A 19,484-nucleotide genomic window follows, 5' to 3' on the forward strand; every position below is an offset into this window, starting at 1 on the left:
TCATGGAGATAGGTTTTTTTCTTCCCCTTTTGTTCAGCCTCTCTTGATTGCCCTGCCTTTGTGGCTTTTCGAGGGCGTGCCCATATTCTGGGGGAAGCACAGGGGAAGCCTTGTGCACACAGAGAGACTGGCCTCATGCCTGCCTACCTCAGAGAGTGCTGATCACTGGGTAGGTAACCTGTGCCGCTGTTTAGAGGTGCAAGCTTACTTCTTCAGTGGGTCTGTGCCTCCTCAAACACCTTGGATCCAACTTGAGTAGCATTCTGAGCTGCTGTCTCTCTTGGCATCTGTCCTGGTGAGACTGTGGCTACTTGTATCTCTGCATGGACACACAAGCAAGCTAGTAGAAGGAGCCAGGAGGAAAAAGAAGGATTCATCCCAGGCTTGCCTCTGGTCAGCAACCTGCATCCTATCTGGGACTTGATTTGCATTGAAAACAGTTGGGGTGAACTTTAATCCTTGAATCTCCAGCTACATTCCTCTAAGTCCCATGTCCAAACTGTGTGGAGTATGCAGAAGTGTCTAACATTCGAGTTCTGGGAGGCAATCAAGGGCAATGGCAGTGGCAATAGCCTATACCGTTTGGGGGGGGGTGTCTCTTGGGCTCCTCTGACCAACAACCAAAGAGAGGGTTTTCATGGCTGAACCTGGAGGGTTTTACCAGTCTTAGGCGATCATTTCATTTCAACAGTGTAACTTCACTTAAACCATTTATATATGTATACACATATACTTATATGTAGTATACACATCTTTAAGAAAACATAAAATAATGTTTTCCTGTGGCATTTTCAGTTATTCTCAGTGTTACTTCTCTTCTCCCTTCTCATAGACTGTCATCACAGCTCCGTTCAGAGCCCCTCCCTGCCACGGTCCTTTTGTCACTTTCCTGGTAACTTCAGGTATTAAACTCAAATCTAGGGATTTGCAGTGAGGATTCACAAATAAGAGAGCACTTGCCCTGTTTATCTTTGGGATCTGGGCCACGTCATTCCTTATAATATACTCTAGTTCCATTCATTAACCAACAAAACTCCTGTTTCTGTTTTTTAAGTCAGGTCGAATTCCACTGTGTATGAACCACATTATCCACTCATCAGCTCAAAGAGCATGTAGGTTGTTTCTGTCCCCAACTATTGTGGCTAGAGCATCAATGAACAGGGTTTAGCCAATATCTGTAGAGTAGGATGTCAAGTCCTGTGGCACATGCCAAAGAGTGGCTTAGCTGGCTTGTGTAGTCAGTCTACTTTGAGAATCTCCATGGTGACTTCCCCAGTGGCTGCACTAGTTTGCAATCCCACCAACAGGGAGTGAGGGTCCCTCCCCCTATACTGTCACCACCAACAGGGAGTGAGGGTCCCTCCCCCCATACTGTCACCACCAACAGGGAGTGAGGGTCCCTCCCCCATACTGTCACCACCAACAGGGAGTGAGAGTCCCTCCCCCCATACTGTCACCACCAACAGGGAGTGAGGGTCCCTCCCCCATACTGTGTCACCACCAACAGGGAGGGTCCCTCCCCCCATACTGTCACCACCAAAAGGGAATGAGAGTCCCTCCCCCATACTCTCACCAGCATTTCTGTTCATTATTTCCTTGTCTTAGCCATTCGTACTGGGGAGAGATGGAATTTCTAAGTAGTTTTAATTTGCATTTCCTTAATTGCCAAGGATTCGGAACATTTTAAAAGATACAATGAAAATTTTACATCTTTAAAGACATTGAGGAAGACTAGAAACTAGAAAGGCCTCCAAAGGGGCAAGCATTGATAATTAATATTGTGAAAATGACCATCACACACGAAGAAATGTAGAGATTAATTACAATCCCAATAAAAAAAACCCATTTCATTCTTCATAGAAATAGGAAAAAAATCCTAAAATTCATACAGAACCACAGAACGTATGCTTGGCTCTTGTTTTGAGTCATAGCCACAGCCCATTTTTTAACTGGCTGTCTGTTTTCTTGTTCTTTCATTTTTTGTTTGTTTTTGAGCTCTTTGTCTAGTTGAGATATTAATCCTGTGTAAGTGTACAGATGGTAAAGATTGTCTCCCACTCTGTAGGCTTCTGCTTCACTCAGTTGCTTTGTTTTTTTGCTGAACAGTGTTTTGGTTTTATGAGGTCCCAGTTTTAATTGTTGGCCTTGACTCCCGAGTGAATGGAGTCCTATTCAGAGAGACCTTTTCTGTATGTTATACAGTACTGCCTTTGTCTGTGATGTCTCACATTGAGCTCTTTGATCCATTTGGAGTAAATTTGTGTAACCGGTAATAGCTATAGGTAAAATTTCATTCTGTGTGTACATAACCAGTTTCCCTGAACCGTTTGTTGAAAGTGCTGTCTTTTCTCTAATTCGTATTTTTGGCATCTTTGTCAAATATAACTTGGCAGTAATTGCATGGACTTGTGTCTTCTATGTTATTCCATTGGTCTACATGTCTGTTAATGTCTCAGCAGTGTGCTGCTTTTAGTACTATAGCTCTGTAATATAATCAGAAATCTAATCTGGTATGGCAATCCCTCCAACAGTTTTTTTTTGTTGTTGTTGTTGTTGTTGTTATTGTTGTTGTTGTTTCACATTGCTTTGGCTATCCAGGATCTTCTGTGGTTCTGTATAAGTTTAAGGATTTTTCTATTTCTTTATTCTTTTTCTATTTCTATGAAGAATGAGATGGGGATTTTTATTGGGATTGTAATTAATCTCTATATTCCTTTGTGGATGGTGGTCATTTTCCCAGTATTAATTTACCAATGCTTATTCCATGGGAGATCTTTCCAGGCTCTTGTCTTCCTCAATGTCTTTAAAGATGCAGAGTTTTCATTGTAGAGGTCTATCATATCCTTGGTCAGGTTTTCCCCTGGATGTATTTTTGGCTGCACTGTGAATGGGTTTGCATGATCTCTTCCTCGGTGTGTCTGTGATTAATGTGAGAAAAGGAGGCTGACTTTTGTAAGCTGATTTTGTGTCCTGATACTTTGCTGAAAATATGGATCCTTTCAAGAACTTTTCTGGTAGAATTTTTGGAATCTCTTATGTAAAACCTCCTGTCATCTGCAAGTGGGGGTGACTTGGCTTCCTCTTTTCATGATTATTCCTTTTATCTCCTCCCCTTGTCTTCTTTCTCTGGCTAATGCCTCAGGCCCAACACTGAAAAGAGTCGGGATAGTGGACAGCCTGTCTTGTTCCCAGCTCTGAAGGGGATGCTTTAAGTTTTCCTCCATTTAGAATGATGGTGGCTTATGGGTTTGTCGTATACCAAGTTATATCATATACTTCATTGTGTTGACATATACCAAGTTATATCATATACTTCATTGTGTTGACATATACCAAATTATACCCTATACTTCACTGCGTTGAAGTACAATGTCCAGCCCCACTATCTCTAGGACTTTTATCATGAAGGCATGGTAAGTTTTGTTGCAGGACTTCTCTACATCTATGGAAATGATCATGTGATATTTGTCTTTAAGCCCGTGCATATGCTTTATTGACTTGTGTATGTAGAACCATCTCAGTATCTCTGGGATAAAGGCAATTCGATAAGGGTAGATGTGACACTTGCCTGTGTTAGGATTGCAAGTATTTTCTTGAGCATTTTTAAATGTATGCTGGCTTCATAAAAGGAGTTTGGAAGTACTTTTTCTGTTTTTTTCCTTTAAAAAAAAAAAAAGATTTATTTATTATATGTAAGTACACTGTAGCTGTCTTCAGACACTCCAGAAGAGGGCGTCAGGTCTCGTTAAGGATGGTTGTGAGCCACCATGTGGTTGCTGGGATTTGAACTCTGCACCTTTGGAAGAGCAGTCGGGTGCTATTACCTGCTGAGCCATCTCACCAGCCCCCGTTTTTTTTTTTTTTTTTTTCCTTTTTTAATTTAAAAAATAATTCAAGAAGTATTCGTATAGCTCTTCTTTGAACACCTCTTCAAATTCTTGTGAGAATCCATTCAGGCCTGGGTTTGTGTGTGTGTGTGTGTGTGTGTGTTGTTGTTGTTGTTGTGTGTGTTGTTGTTTGTTTGTTTGCTTGTTGTTCTGTCAGGAAGCTTTCTATTACGGTTTGAATGTGCGTCTGTGTAGGATATTTGTCTCTTCTTGGTTTAACTTTGATGATTTGGATGACTCTAGGAATTTGTTTCTTTTAGATTTTTCTAACATAATGGAGTGCAGGTATTTAAAGTTTTACTTTATAACATTCTGAATTTCTTTGGTGCCTGTTAGAATGCTTCCTTATTCGTTTCTGATTCTATTAATTTGGCTTATCTGTGTGTGTGTGTGTGTGTGTGTGTGTGTGTGTGTGTCTTTTTTGTTTCCCTTGAGCTGTTGAGTAGAATTTATGTTCTTTTGTGTTTGGATGGCATAGTCTGTAGATATGTTAGGACCATGTGGTGTATGATGTCATTTAATTCTGATGTCTTTTGATTGAGGGGTTGAACCCCCAATTTTTTTTTTCCAAAAAAAAAATTAATTTAAAAACTGAAATTACAGAAGTAATTTATGTTTTAATTTATTCTTGGAAGGTGTATGCCGATTATTGTCTTTTTTCTGTTTGTGTCCTTGGCCTTATTTGGTGGCTCAGCTTCATTTGTTTTCTTTCTATAGATTCTCAGCTATGTTTATGCCTCTCTTCAGACTGAGGTATAGCTTCCAGTATTCTCTGTAGGACTGGTTTGGTGGACATGAATTCTTTGAGGCTGTTTATACCACAGAAAGTTTTTTTTCCCCCTTCACTGGAGTAGATAGCTCTGGTAGGTACAGGAGTCTCTGTGAGCCTCTCTGGTCTTTTAGAAGGGAAGCACATGGCTCCCAGCACTTCTGGCTTTTAACATCCCATTGACAAAGAGCTGTTGTTAGGGTGGGTTTTCCTTTATCTGTGACTCGGTGTTTTTTCTCTTGCAGCTTTCAGCACCTTGCCTTTGTTCTGAATTGAATATTGGGTGTTTTAACTATGATATGCCATGGGGATTTTCTTCCCTGATCTTATGTATTTGCTATTTTGTTTGCATTCTATATCTGTATATCTTTTCTTTTCCCCCCTTTTATTAAAAATAGGTTCTTTTCTCATACAGTATATTCTGATTAAAAGTACATGTGCTTTTATTTTTTACTTAATATCCCAAAGATTTATATATTTTATGTGAGTTACAGATAGTTGTCAGCTGTCTTGTGGGTGCTGAGAACAGAACCCAGGTCCTCTGAAAGAGCAGCAAGCGCTCTGAACAGCTGAACCATCTCTCCCATAGCTGTCCTTGACTTGGGGAATATTCTTCCAAGACATTTGAATCTCCGGTCCTTGGCTAGTCCACTTGGGATTCTTCTCATTCATCTATGCCTACAATTCAAAATTCCTATGTGTTCCTTTCATGCATTTGTAAGGAACATTTTTTTTCCACATGTAAGGTCTAATTCCAATTCTGCCTCTTACCTCTGTCCTGTCTTAGTAACTTTTTCCACCATTGCATCCAAAAACATGACAAGAGAACTCTCACTGTGCCTCCTTCGTGAGCCCCAAAAGACCACCGAGGAGTCGACTCCAATGCAATCACACTGGGGTCTCTTTATTTCAAGCTGGAGCTTGGGCCGCACTGCTGTCTCTGGCACAGCAGAGCAGGAGGGTGAATCCCCACACTCTCATTAGGACAAGGTTTTATAAGAAATGGCAAGCGAGGGGGGTTCTAGCCTGGTGCACATCTGATTGGGGGGCTATTATGGAATTTGCTGTCCTTTAAGATAACTCTCATAGCACGTCAGGAAGTGGAGAACAGGGATGACAATATTCACCTGCCCTCTCCGTTCTACCTTTCTATACAGCCCAGAAATTCAACCCATGGAATGACAATACCCATACTCAAGAATGGTCTCTCTCCTCAGCTGGTCCTCCCTGGAAGCACCCACACAGACAAGCCCCAACGTGTGCATCACTACTGTACCAGGTGTCAGCAGCCCAGTCAAGGGCAATCAGAATTAAACTGCTTGCCACACTAGCATTAGAGTTGGCTTCAGCCCCCAGCACACTTCCTACTCCCAGGGATAACGCGTTCATCAGCCTGTGGCGCTGCAGGACAGGTGGTGTGGTTTGCATGTCATTCTCTACCCTTAAAATGGAGTGAAAGGCCGCTATGGAGTGTGGGAGGACAGGGCGTGGCCTGAAGAACTATGGCTTCCACAGCGTGGGGTAACGCAGTGGGCCGTGGGCTGATCTCATCCCCAGACTTCCTAGGCAAGCACTTTGCCTGCTGAGCCATCCCCTCCCCCCAGAATACTCTTTGTTCTGCTTTATTTTTTGAGACATGGTCTCACTTAGCCCAGACTGATCTTGAACTTCTGACCCATCTGCTTCTAGGTCCGAGGGCTGGGATTACAGGCACACACCACCGTGACCTATCTCCATCTCACCTTCCCCCACATTCTCCAGTGTGAGAGCAGAGTTATTAAGGTCTAGCATATCTAACAGGTGAGGCACAGCTAACTGTCCTCAGAAGCCAATTACAGAGATAAATTGGGGGGGGGAGAGAGTCAATGTGGCCATATTGAGAAAAGGCTGACCCCCCCCCCCCACTCCTGCCCTGAATCCGCCTTCAAGGTCTTGGTGTGGTGTGTAGGCTTAAATAAAGAGCAGAGTCATAAACAGCCACGGTGTATGGTCCTATCCACTGAGCAGCCATCATTGTCTCCGCTCCAGTTTCTCCTGAAAGGCCCTTCCACAAGTTCAGATCTCCCTCTGGGAGACAAGTTTCTCCTCTGTTGGGCCCTGGACTTCAGCTGTTTTCTCCTCCCATTTCTTGGGGTCTGTCATTTCAGCAGTCTCATAGCCAAAGTGAGGGACACTGCCCTTTCAGAATATCCTTGAGCTGTCTGTCTGGTTACAAGCTCCCTACTCTAGATTCTTAAACAGTTTTCTATTTTTGATTCTGCATGTGCCTGAGACCATCTGGTACTAGTGCTGTTGTGGCTTTAAGGGCAATAGAGCCTTTTTTTGGCCCTCATAGCCTAGGTTTAGAGTCCTAGGATGCAGGATGACTAGCAGTCACCGTGTCAGTAGTAAGAGAACAAAGGCATGGTTCCACCTGATCACCCTTAGCAGCCCGGGGATCCAGCCTAAGGAGGATTGACAGCTTTGGCAAGGAGAAGAGTTTTAAGGCTAGCCAATGAAGCAAAGCAGGGTTGAAGACCTGGTGAAGGTTTTTGGTTTTTTTTAGTGTATGTTTAAGTGCAGTAAAAGAACCACACAGAGAAAAGGAAGCTGCATCCAGATGTGTGATGTGTTTCCCGAGGGAGAGTACGGAAATAATTAATTGTCTTAATATTAACCTGATATAACATTTTAGGGGCTCTCAAGTTACATCTCAGAAGGTTGCTAAGAAACCTTTCTCTTTTCTCCTTTGTTAAGTGGAAGAAGCGTAGTGGCCCCAGAATGCCCTGGGTGTAATTATAAAGGTGAAACTAGAAGCCACCAGGCTTGCACAGGGTTAGAACGTGTCCTTGCCCTGTCAGTGGGCTTCCTGGTGAGATTCCTAGAAAGTTCCAAGCTAATGAAGGAGAAGGAGGCAGAAGCTTACATGGTTGGCAGCCATGCTGGGACTTTCCTCTGCTGGATTCCAGGGTGAGGGAGCTCCTGTTCCTTCTTGGCTCCCCATAATTTCTTCTGTTTTGTGTCCTGCTTCAGCCAGTCTTCCATATCTCAGCCTGTGGCTTTTCAGGTTCACAGTGTCTTGTGCTGATGAAGAATAAAGACTTGAAGGAAAGACGTGAGGGAAATGAAAGAAAATTGATTAAGGAAACTGATATCATTGTTTGTTTGTTTTTTAATCTTATTGTACTGTTTTTCTTGTTCATAAATGCCTGTTTGTTTCTAATGAAAGACAGAAAGGGTGTGGATCTGCAGGGGAGGGGAGATGGGGAGTCTGGGAGGAGCAAGGGACAGGAAACTGTAGTCAGAATATGTTGTATGAAAAAACTCTATTTTCAACAAAGGGGAATAAAGAAAGTGAGATGAGCTCCCAAGTTGCCTTCTAAAGAGAGAGGGACACACACTCCCACCTAGATGAGTGGCATGTATGGGACTTAGGTCAGTAACTGAACAGAGACTGAGGTAATCTTCATTGAAATCGGTCATTCTTTTTTTTTTTTTTTTATTGAGTTGGTGTATTTAAGTGTCTGTGTGTGTGTATGTGTACCTGTGTGTTTATGCATGTGTGTGTGTGTGTGTTCACACATGGGCTCATGCACCACAGTATGTGTGTGGAGGTCAGAGGTAAACTTGGGGAAGTTGGTTTCCTCCTTCTGTCGTGTAGCTCCTAAGATGGAACTCAGGTCGTCGGCCAGTGTTGGAGGCAGGAGCCTTTGCTTGCTAAGGGTCAACCTGTTGAGCAGACCAACAGGAGTCTTGTGTTACTCACCCAGTCAGGGTCACCTTGGTGCCTCTCTCTCTTCTCTTTGCCCCTGCCTCTCTCTCATTTTATTTATTTTGTAGGCTACTGATTGAATCATCTCTCCCTTGTTCTTGGGCTACATTGACTGACTAACTTATGATTCACCGTGGGCCCTCACCGTCACTTTCTATGGGAGCTCAGGCCTATCTTACTTGCTGCAATGTTTATTTTTCTCACAGTGTCTCTTGGTTCCATCCACGTTGTCACAAATGACAGGATAGCACCCTTTCATGGCTGAGTAATGTTGCATTGGATGATATACAACTTTCGTGTATCTGCCAGCTTCTCTTTCTGTCCCTCCACTGATGGACCCCTAGGTCTGCACTTGTTGTGACTAATGCCTCAGTAAATGTGAGACTCCAGATGTCTCTCTGACAGACTGATTTCGTGTCCTTTAGACAGGAGCACATTGCTGGGTCACATGGTAGCTCTGCAAAACTACCATGCTGTTTTCCACAGTGGCTATACCAATTCACAGTTGGCTGATGGTGGTCGGCCCTTGCCCTTGCTTGCTGTCTCCTTGTGGTTCTGGTTTTACACAGCCTGGTGAGTTGATGCCGAGCATTTTCTCGGAGGAATCTTCACTATGTGCTAGCTCTGCCTGCTTAAGCTTACTGCCCGTTTTTAACGCTATTGAGTTGAGGTTTTTATATATATTCTAAATATTATCTCTTATTAGAGGTGTAGTTCATATTTCCTCCCATCCTGTGAGTTGATTCTTCAAGACGTTAGATTGTTTCTTTTGCTGTGGGAAAGCGTTTTAGCCTAATGTCACCTCATTGGCCAGCTTTTCGTTTGTTTCTGGGATAAGAGTCTTATCCTGGGGCTGGTGAGATGGCTCAGTGGGTAAGAGCACCCGACTGCTCTTCCGAAGGTCCGGAGTTCAAATCCCAGCAACCATATGGTGGCTCATAACCATCTGTAACAAGATCTGACGCCCTCTTCTGGAGTGTCTGAAGACAGCTACAGTGAACTTAGATATAATAAATAAATAAATCTTAAAAATAAAAATAAAAATAAAAAGAGTCTTATCCTGCTTTCAGAAAATTTGAAATTGATTTTTGCCAATCTGGTAATCTACAGCAAATCGTTGTTTTCAGAGGTTCAGAGTTCCCCCCCCGCCCGTGTTTCTGGTGGGTAGATCAGAAGAGAAGAATGATTAGAAACCTGGGGCTTAGGTGTGGTGCCCTAGATGGACAAAGTCCGTTCTAGCGCAAGAGTTTGCCCTGCTGTGCACCTGTGACTTCTGTCTGTGTGAACTGAGAGCTGCCGAAGTTGCTCCAGCCTAAGACACCAGAGCAAAGAGAGGAGGAGGGGCTGAAGCATTCAGTCGTCTATACATCACGTGCATGTATGCATCAGAGCAACCTGGGTTTCCCTTGTTGTAAGGAGAAATTTTTCTGATTAAAATGGTAATAGAGGGAGAAGGAAGAGAGAGGACCATGCGGCCATCTGCCTCAAAACAAAACGGCCGTTCATAGAGCATGCTGGGACACCATGGAAATCGAAACTGCTTAGCTTTGAAGTTCGACCCCTTGAAATGAATTATTGTTCATTTTTTGTATGAGTCCTTCCAGTTTCTTTTCTTGGATATGTGCTTATATATCCTTCCAATACTTTCTCAAGCACGTGTCACATATATTGTCCTAACATGTTCTTTATAGTGATATGTCATGAACACATGTTCTTTATAGTGATATGTCATGAACACTCTCTCATGATCGTAAGTGCATTCCTTTTCACTGCTGCCCAGTATTCCATTGTACCCAACTTCCTCATGGTTTCAGCGGTTTTTAAAAACAATATTTACTTATTTTTATGTATATATGTGTTTCCCTAAGAGAGAGAGAGAGAGAGAGAGAGAGAGAGAGAGAGAGAGAGTGTGTGTGTGTGTGTGTGTGTGTGTGTGTGAACCATGTGCATTCTGGAGCCCACTGAAGTCAGGAGTAAGCATCAGATCCCCTGGAACTGGAGTTACGGGAGTTGTGAGCTGCCATGTGGGTGCTGGGAACCAAGCCCAGGTCCCCTAAAGAGCTGTCATCTCTAATCACTGAGCATCTCTCCAGCCCTGTTTCAGTGCTTTGCTTGTGTAAACAGAAGTGGGGGAATGTAGGTACTAAGGACAGTGTGGCCTCATGGTCTCCTTTTTTCTCCAGGTTTTGGAGTCCTCTCTTGCATCAAACCTCTGCTGCTGTAATCTTCTGACTGTCATCTCAGGACCTGGGTCACCCTCATGGCACAATGGCCAACCCTCAGGAGCACCTGAGCTGCTCCTCTTTGCCGCACTTACCCTTGACTGAGAACAGAACCTCTGGTGGACGAAATGAGCTTGCAGCTATGGGGAACCACCCTTCACCCAAGCTCCCTGAGGACCCTCAGGAGAGGGGGGCTATCCAGTCAGAGCTGATGGAGATCACGGGCAGCCCGCTCTCCACCACAGTGCTGACCAGTGTAAGCGAGGATTCCAGGGGCCCGTTTGAGAACAGTGTTCTTCAGCTAAGGGAACAGGATGAGTCAGAGATGACCCTGTCTCTGGGGAACAGCAACACTGTGGATGGAGAGAACACGAACGGACCCGAAGACATCAAGATTCAGTTCAGCAGGTCAGGCAGCGGCAGCGGCGGGTTTCTCGAAGGCCTGTTTGGATGCCTGAGGCCCGTGTGGAATATCATCGGGAAGGCATATTCCACTGATTACAAACTGCAGCAGCAAGGTAAGCCAGAGCACGGGTGTCCTGGGAAGGCGCTACTTGCAGCACCGCTCCCTCCGCCCCACCAGTAACTGTGTAATCTTTAAGGATGAGCCAACAGGGAGGCCAGATGGCCACCCACTTCACCTTCCTACAGACTTCGGATGGAGCAAGCTCATACTTAGGGGTTCCTTCTCATTTAGAACCAAATGGACTTTGTGGTCCAGCAGCCTAACAGTGTGTGGAGTAGAGCGCACACGTAAGGTTAAGATGTCTGTTATCACATGTCTTCAAAGATATCTAATAGTTTAATATAATTGTATCGATATATAACTTATGAATGATTGGCATCATGGGTTCGTTTAGGTTTTCTTACTGATCATTTATAGGGTGAAAAAGTCTGATGGACAAAGTCAAGCATAGTAGCATAGGCTTATAGTTTTCAACTATTCAGAGGCTGAGGCAGGAGGGTTACCTGAGCTAAGTTAGGCCATTCCTAAGCAACAAAATGAAATTGTCACTTAAAAAACAAAACCACAGGTATAAACAAGCCTGATGGCCACGTGAGTAGAAGTCTTGTCTTGCAATACAGGTGCAGCAGACTCAGAATACAGCAGACTCTGTTTTGCAGAGCGTGTAATTTCTTATTTTAAAATACCCAGCCTTGGGCTGGTGAGATGGCTCAGCGGGTAAGAGCACCCGACTGCTCTTCCAAAGGTACAGAGTTCAAATCCCAGCAACCACATGGTGGCTCAAACCATCCTTAACGAGANCTGACTCCCTCTTCTGGAGTGTCTGAANACAGCTACAGTGTACTTACATATAATAAATAAAATACCCAGCCTTAAATTCCCATCATTGGATAATATATATTCATATATTTCAATTTGAAATAAGAGAAGCATATGTTCTTGATGTTGTAAATAGTTTACTCTCTAAAACAAAATGACTCAACTTCCCCACCAAAACTTAAAATAATCTATCATCCATACCTTAGGAGTAATAGTCACTAATATTTTAACAATACATCAGGCTGGACATAGTGATATGTGCTTAATCTTTGTGCTAGGGAGGCTGATGGAAGAGAGTCACGAGTTCAAGACTAGACTCGTCTACATAGTGAGTTCTAGATTAGCGTGGACTATGTAATGAGACGCTGTCTCAAAAACTATGAAAATAAATATCTCTGCTCTACAGCTTGACGTCAGCAGTGGGCACAGCATCCACCCTGCTGGACCAGGTACTGGGCAGCTGGCTGGCCCCACCCCTCCCTCAGCTACTGAGGGTTTTTTGTGCTTTTTGCTTTTTTTTTTTTTTTAATAGCAGATGCTGACTCATGTCAATAATCCCAGCTACTGGAGAGGTAGGACGATCACGATTCAGAGTCTTCCTAGGCTAAGATAATGATCTCAAGGTTAGATAAAGCAACTGAATAAGACTCTGTTTGGGGAAAATGCAAAGGCCTGGGGACTGAGCTTGGTACTAGAGCCTGCAATGGGCATACCTGAGGCCTGAGGAGCCTTCAGCATTGAAAAAAAAAAAAAGTAGTTTACTTCATATCGTGAAGATTTTTCCATTTCTGAAGTGTGACTCTTCAGCATCTCTTATTTGTTTTGTGATTTGGGGCAGTGGTGGGGATTGAACCCAGTGCCCTGCATATATGTTAGACAAAGACTCTAGACACTGAGATATTACCCAGACCTCTTCAGCAAGCATAATTTAATGGCTATATAATACATAATTATTTAAATGTGCTGATATTTAAGCAACCCCTTTGGCTTCACATTTGTTTGTACTTTTAGTGATTATAAACGACATCACAATAAAATTAAATATTTTATTAAATTTTTATCATTTAGTTTGTGTGAGTGTATGTGTGTATGTACCTGGGGGACGGGCATGTGGAGGTCAGAGGACAACATCGGAGAGGGGTGTGTGTACCGCACATACACAGCTGTACCTCTGAACCACACCCCGGCCCTCTGCTTAGTTATTCATTTGTAATTTTTGTGTTGTTTTGGGGACTAGGTCTTGCTTTGTAGCCATGGCTATCCAGGGACTCACTGTACAGCCTAGGTTGGCCTCTAACTCTCAGCAGCCCTTCTGCCTCAGCCTCCAGTGTGCTGGGACTGCGGGTGTGTGTCACCATGCCTAGCCTTGGCTTGCTTTAGAGGTGCTTTGTTCTGTTTCTCACAGAACCAAACAATATTTCCTCAATAAGCTCCATTTGGTTCTCAGAGCCTCTGCGTGTTCAGTGCTAATTTGCATCCTCCCCTGGAGATCTCTGTTTCCAAGTGTATCACTGAGCTCTAGACTCGGATAAATTATTATCCATGCTTGCTAAAAGAAGCCCTTTAATTGTTTGACTTTTATTGTTCTACAAATTTGTATTCATCTCATCTTCCAGTTGATCATGTGACTTTCAGAAAGGCTCATTTTGGAAATAATTAAGACACAAGCCCAGGCTATCAGGCCTATAGTATATCCTTCTGAAGACTGGTGCTGCTATGGCCCCGAAAAGTGACTTGCCAGCCAGAATCGAATGTTGTACTTTTCTTGTCAGGATCAAGATGCTAATCTTTAATCCTGCATCACAGGCCACCAAAGGATGAGAGATGCACCCCTGTGTTTGGTGTAGATCACAAGTATTGTTAGACTTTTGAAGTATCGTGTCTGCATCTTCCTTTTAGAATACTGTTAGGTTGTAGTCGTGATGCTAAAGTGGTGCATTGAAACCGTTTATCGCCAAGTAGTTTGCAGTATCACCCAATACTGCCATGGCCAGATGTGAGTGCACAGACAAAGCCTTAAAGCAGCCAGGCATGAGGGGCTTCCTGAGTCTGTGGATCACAGTGATATCAGATAAGAAATAGTAGTGATGGTGCTATATATTCACACACACACCACACATATACACACACACCAATAAGAATATGTGGATTTAAAAAAATAAGGCCAGAGACATAAAGGTGGTAAAATTAAACATGACTCTGCTAAAACAAAATCACTCTGCTAGCTTCCGGTATGTGGTAAATACTCAATAAAGGACAAACACTGAGAAAAGTGTTTCCACAAAATCTGGCTGTTAGGAGGGTGTCTTTGAGGTGGATCCCGGGAGGATCCATTGAGCATCTGCATGAGTGGTCCAGAAGAATGAAAACGCACCTGTGGGGGCGGTAGAGGAAGGATGGCAGTGTGGAGACAGAAGGGCCGCTGGTTATCCCTGCTTAACAGAGGAGAGATGGCTGAGTGTCAGGGTATGGGTTTCTGGAGGAAGTCTCCTGAGATCTCAGGCCTGCTTGAGTTAAGCAGTTTAAAAATGAATATTTACCAATATGTGACCTGTAGTGCCAAGGCTCTAAGGAAGGTCGTGTCTTTTGGTGGGTTGTTCCAGATAGGGTAACATTGGTACCTTCAGAATGGCCTGTAGAGTGGTCTCAGCGAATTCTGAGCTTGTTTCTTGATCGTGTGCCTAGATACTTGGGAAGTGCCATTTGAGGAAATCTCAGAGCTGCAATGGCTGGGTAGTGGAGCCCAAGGAGCTGTCTTCCTGGGCAAATTCCGAGCAGAGGAGGTGGCCATCAAGAAGGTGAGAGAACAAAATGAGACGGACATCAAGCACCTGAGGAAGCTGAAGCATCCTAACATCATCGCCTTCAAGTAGGTCGGCACTTGCTCGGCTGGGCTGTTTGCTTAGTTAGTTAGTTAGCTGGGTGGTTGGGTGGGTGGGTGGGGGGTTGGCTGGCTGGCTGTGTGGGTGGGTGGTTGGTTGGTTGGTTGGTTGACTGGCTGGCTGGCTGGGTGGTTGGCTGGCTGGGTGGTTGGTTGGTTGGCTGGCTGGCTGGCTGGCTGGCTGGCTGGGTGGTTGGCTAGTTGGATGGCTTTGTTTGCAGACTGGTTTTAGAGAAATAGGGCTACTTTATCCCTCCATTGTATATACTTAGGTTTCTGCTTTGGAAGATATTTCAAAATCCCTTGATAGGCTTAGCACAGTGGTAGTGTGCTAAGGGACAGCGAAGCCTGAGTCATATCCTGAAGCTTTTTAATCTAGGAGTTCATCTTGCAAGGGCATGTACTAAATGCACAGGAGGGAGGGAGGAGAGCCCTGCCACTGTAGGTCAGCCATATCAGTAAGGCAGCCAAGGTCACTTCACAGTATACCCAACAACAGCCTGACATTCAGTTACGACAACTGTGGCATCTGAAGTGATGTAACAGTCCTCCCTCCAGGACAGCATGTATTTGTGTCTGTTAACATCCTTCTTAAGTAGTAACTCATGAAGACAGGTGTCTCTATACAACAGCATCAGGTTTTACTTCATCCCTCTCCTAGAAACACTAAACATGGCTTTCTAAGTCCTACTGGAGAGTCATTGGTGATACATTCATTCATTTCACAAAACCGTTGTGTTCAAGTATGTGTGTAAACACACTGTTTCTTAAACTCTCTATTCACAGCCCTTTCTTGCCTGTATAAGCCAAACACTTCCTAATAGTGAGTCATAAATTCATAAAGAATTTCATAAAGAGTTAAGTCTTGACTGAATATTTAATTCTGCAGGATGCACACTGTCTCCAGTGTTTTTCAGAGTTGCCTGATACTTTGATTTCATAGCTGTTTGTGCTGAGAACACCACATACACAAATACGTAGTACAAAATGGCAGAAGTGTGCATGTTCAGGGCTGTCTCCGGAATCACTGGAAATTCTGTCCTAGTCCCAAAGTAAAACTAATCCAGTGGCCTTTTATGCCTCTCAGTGGCCTTTTATGCCTCTCAGATGAGAAACCCAAGTAGTAATTTTAGAGTCAAGCATTTTAGGGCTGGGGAGATGGTCTGCAAATAAAGTGCTTGTTAAACCAGTGTGAAGACCAGAGTTCAGATCCCAGCTCCCTAAATTCTGGATGTGAGGTTGTTTGCCCAAAACTCCAGTGCTGAGTGAGCAGCAACACATTCCCGGTGCTCTGGTGGTCACAGTCTGGACAAAATGGCAAGGTCAGGTTCAGTGGGAGACACTGTCTCAAGGACTAAGGTGAAATAGTTAAGAAGGATTCCCTAATGTCAACTTTTGGCCTCCTTCTATGCCCCATAGGCCAGCATACCTGCATATACACATGTGCACACATGCCCAGCCATGCACATACACACACACACACACACACACATACACACACACAGGTACATAAAATGCAGTATTCTAACACAACAATCCAAAGGTTTGCTGATTTGCAAGACTTATTTGCACTTAACCTGCTGAAGAATGATGATAAGAAAACGCTAAAGTATTTGTTTTCCATAATCGAATTATTGTTTTTCTGTAAGAACAGAAAAAGATACAATAAAAATAAAAATCCGTAGTATGCAGTCTCTAGTGTGAGCTGAGGTATTACAGTGTTTGATGGTGTCTGTGCTGACAGCAGGCAGAGTCTAGAGTAGACCAGGGCTGCCATGAGGTCGAGACGCACTTGGATTCATTGTGTGTTTGATTTTTGAGTTGATTTTGTTCATTGTACATTCTGAAACATGTTACCATTGCCAGGCGTTTTCTGACTCTTCCACTGTAGCCCCATGTGGGGTTCCAACCCTCAGTTTAAGAAGGGTTCTAATTGAAGAGGCCAGTCTCAGGAAATTCGTGGAAAGCACTGGAGTTGGGGTGCTCAGAGTGTCACCAATGCGCTGCAGCACTAGCTGCGAGTGCCAGGCTCAGCTGCACTTCCTTCCGCCTGAGCCTCTCCCTTGAGTTCCCCACCTTGTCTGTCTTTATGCTGTCCATCCACAAGCCTGAACAGTATTAGAGGAGGAAGAATGGAGAACAGGGACTGTGTCCCAAGTGAGACAGAAGATGAAAAAGGATCTTTGGCATGTCAAACCCTATTTTAGACTTTTTGGGGGTAGCATGGTACAACCAATGAGGCTTTAGTAAGCGTGGAAAACATTACAAATTGTCCTTCCTTAACTCAGGAACAACTTTCCCCAGCAGCCCCAAGGGCTCCTCCTCTGGAAAACTACTTTCATGAAGTAAAGATGCCGTGTGTCTCATGTTGCCAGAGAAAGCAATAGAGTTGGTTCTTGGGTACAGTTTTATGGGATGCAGTTTGGATTCCCTTGTGAGAGCCCTTACAGCAAGCGGAGGGTGTGGGAAGAGGACCTGCATCCACTGGAATACAGAGGCTGAGGGCAGCGACCAGTGCAGAGAACAGCCACTGTCATAATCCTGTCATCGAGTGCCCTGGTAAAAACGTTAGGTTTTTGAGGCTAAGTGTAATTTTTCCAGAGCCAATCAATTTCAAGTTAACAGAAGGATAATAATGTTCAGCAGACAGACAGACAAATAGAACCATCTTTTCTCTTCCACTTTCCTTCACTGAAATGATTGTGCTTTCCTTCATGTAAGGAGGGACTAAGAGTGAACTTTGAAACCCAGATCACTAGGACCTACTACTGTGTGCCTTTGGGCTTTCTGGAAGGCAGGAAGCTGTGTGTCACTGGTAGAAGAGCTTCCCAGGCTGGGCTGGGGCCCGACTCCCTACACTGAACACATTCAAATAATCTCTCCTTCTGCATGGTGAGCCTAGGACCCCTCACACAGAGTTGTCGCACAATGTCACGTTTACAGTCACGTGCCATTTGTTGCTTTGGTCAATGAGTCACAGCCAAGGCTCTCTGGAAGGCATGGGTGAGTTTTAGCAGATATTTCTATGCTTACAGATTCATTTGAAGTTAGTAAGAGTCACACACAAAAGAAAGTACAAAATGGGAAGACAACAGTCACTTTTTCTTATTTTAAGAAAAACCAACTTGACTGTTTCTAATAGAATTCAATCCCAAGAGAAGGTAGCAATTAGAAATGATGACAAAGCTGTTATTTATAGCTGCCTGGAAGCCTTGTCACAGTAGGGGACAGGTGGAATGATGACTCCTCACCTGTCAAAGTGAGAAGAAAAGCTCACAAGATGTGTCTCTGTTAGACCATTTCCATCTGTGTGCCAGCTGAGTGGATGCTGAGTCCATGCAAGCATTTGTCCTTGCTTTCTTGTGTGTATTACATTATTCCCTGAGTGGTTTCTATGCAGTGATCAATTACCTATTTGTAGTTGTTCACATGTGCTTCACTGAGTTTCCCCCAAAAAAATTTCCATTAAAAGTCAAGAATTCTAGGCATCCTAGAAAATGATAAAAGAGTGGTTGATGTCTTTGTGGCATTTGATTAAAACAAAAATAACTGTTCTGCCTCCTATACAGACCGTAACATATATCCACTGATGTAAACAGATGTACGTGTGGGTCCCAAATTGTGTGTAGACAGGAGAACAAGAAAGCATATAATGGGTGATAGGGACCGAATGCAGGTGATGGCTGCTGCAATTGGGAGAGGGGATATGAAGCTCATGTTCTTCTAGCTCTAACTCTGTGGTGGGCTGTTCCTCTGAGGTGAAATGAAATGTGTGGTACCGTGCCATTCTGCAACAAACGTACTGCTTTCTGGGGCTTGTTCAGGCTGGGTGCTCATGGGTGCATTCACTCTGGAGTGAATTCAAGGATGCAGTGTGGAGTCCCACAGCTCCAGAAGGCAGGTGAAGTGAAGACTAACAATGGTACACATCAGTTCCTCATGCCACACCCTAATCCCTCCACTGCTTCCCGCCTCAGCCTGGGAGATGGGGATGGGCACCCAGCTGAAGACTGTCTCTGTCTCGGCCCTCATGCTCTGGAAACTTCCCCAGAATCTGAGGGTGTCTGAGCATACTTACCAAATGGATCCATCTTGAAAGCAGAACTGTGATGTACAGTTCACATTATTTCTAGTTAGTGAGCTAACAGCATTAACATAGGAATCCCCTGTAGGACCGTTTATGCAGAAATTTAAAACACACATAGAATATAATACAGTGAGGGCCAGGACCTGGGCTTTGAAGCTAGACTCGCTTGTCACTCACTGACTGAATGGATCTGGTATGGTAAAATAACTCACTTTCACCCTGAGCCTTCCCCGTAAACATGGAAGAGGTTAAGTCTATCCTGTGATAATAGACACCCATGTCTCTCCCAATTTAATTGTGAGGGCCTATCAGCTGTGAGTGATGGAATGAAGTTAGACATCTCAAGGACTACCTGGGACCCTCCAGGCCTCATAGAAAACAGACCACCACCACCTTCAGAGTCTGCAGTCTGTGTGAAACAGAGAAAACTCATGGCTACTGAGAGAAGAAAGATCCCTTTGGACTTAAATGATCAAGACAAGTTTGATGGGAGATACAGGAATCTATGGAACTGTCACCTGTGTAGATGTATAATATGACATAATGTTAGCTTTATTTTAAATGATTTTCACAGAACTATATGGAAGATAGAAAGATGATCC

General features: G+C 43.9%; 1 protein-coding gene across 12 annotated transcripts in view; it reads left to right on the forward strand.

Annotated features, from left to right (window-relative positions):
• The window catches only part of Map3k13 (mitogen-activated protein kinase kinase kinase 13), a 140,962-nt gene that overhangs the window by 92,470 nt on the left and 29,008 nt on the right, over positions 1-19,484 (forward strand). For 11 of the 12 annotated variants that reach the window (XM_029544309.1, XM_029544310.1, XM_029544311.1 and 8 more), the window contains 2 exons: positions 10,591-11,147; positions 14,600-14,783. In XM_029544309.1, the coding sequence (XP_029400169.1) occupies positions 10,676-11,147; positions 14,600-14,783 (656 nt within the window). In that variant the 5' untranslated portion in view covers positions 10,591-10,675. Of the gene's footprint in view, positions 1-5,915; positions 5,938-10,590; positions 11,148-14,599; positions 14,784-19,484 lie in introns of those variants that run through there. The other variant, XM_029544320.1, reaches the window with a different exon arrangement.

The sequence above is a fragment of the Mus pahari genome, chromosome 12 (genome assembly GCF_900095145.1).
Source record: "Mus pahari chromosome 12, PAHARI_EIJ_v1.1, whole genome shotgun sequence".
In the NCBI taxonomy this organism is placed as follows: domain Eukaryota; kingdom Metazoa; phylum Chordata; class Mammalia; order Rodentia; family Muridae; genus Mus; species Mus pahari.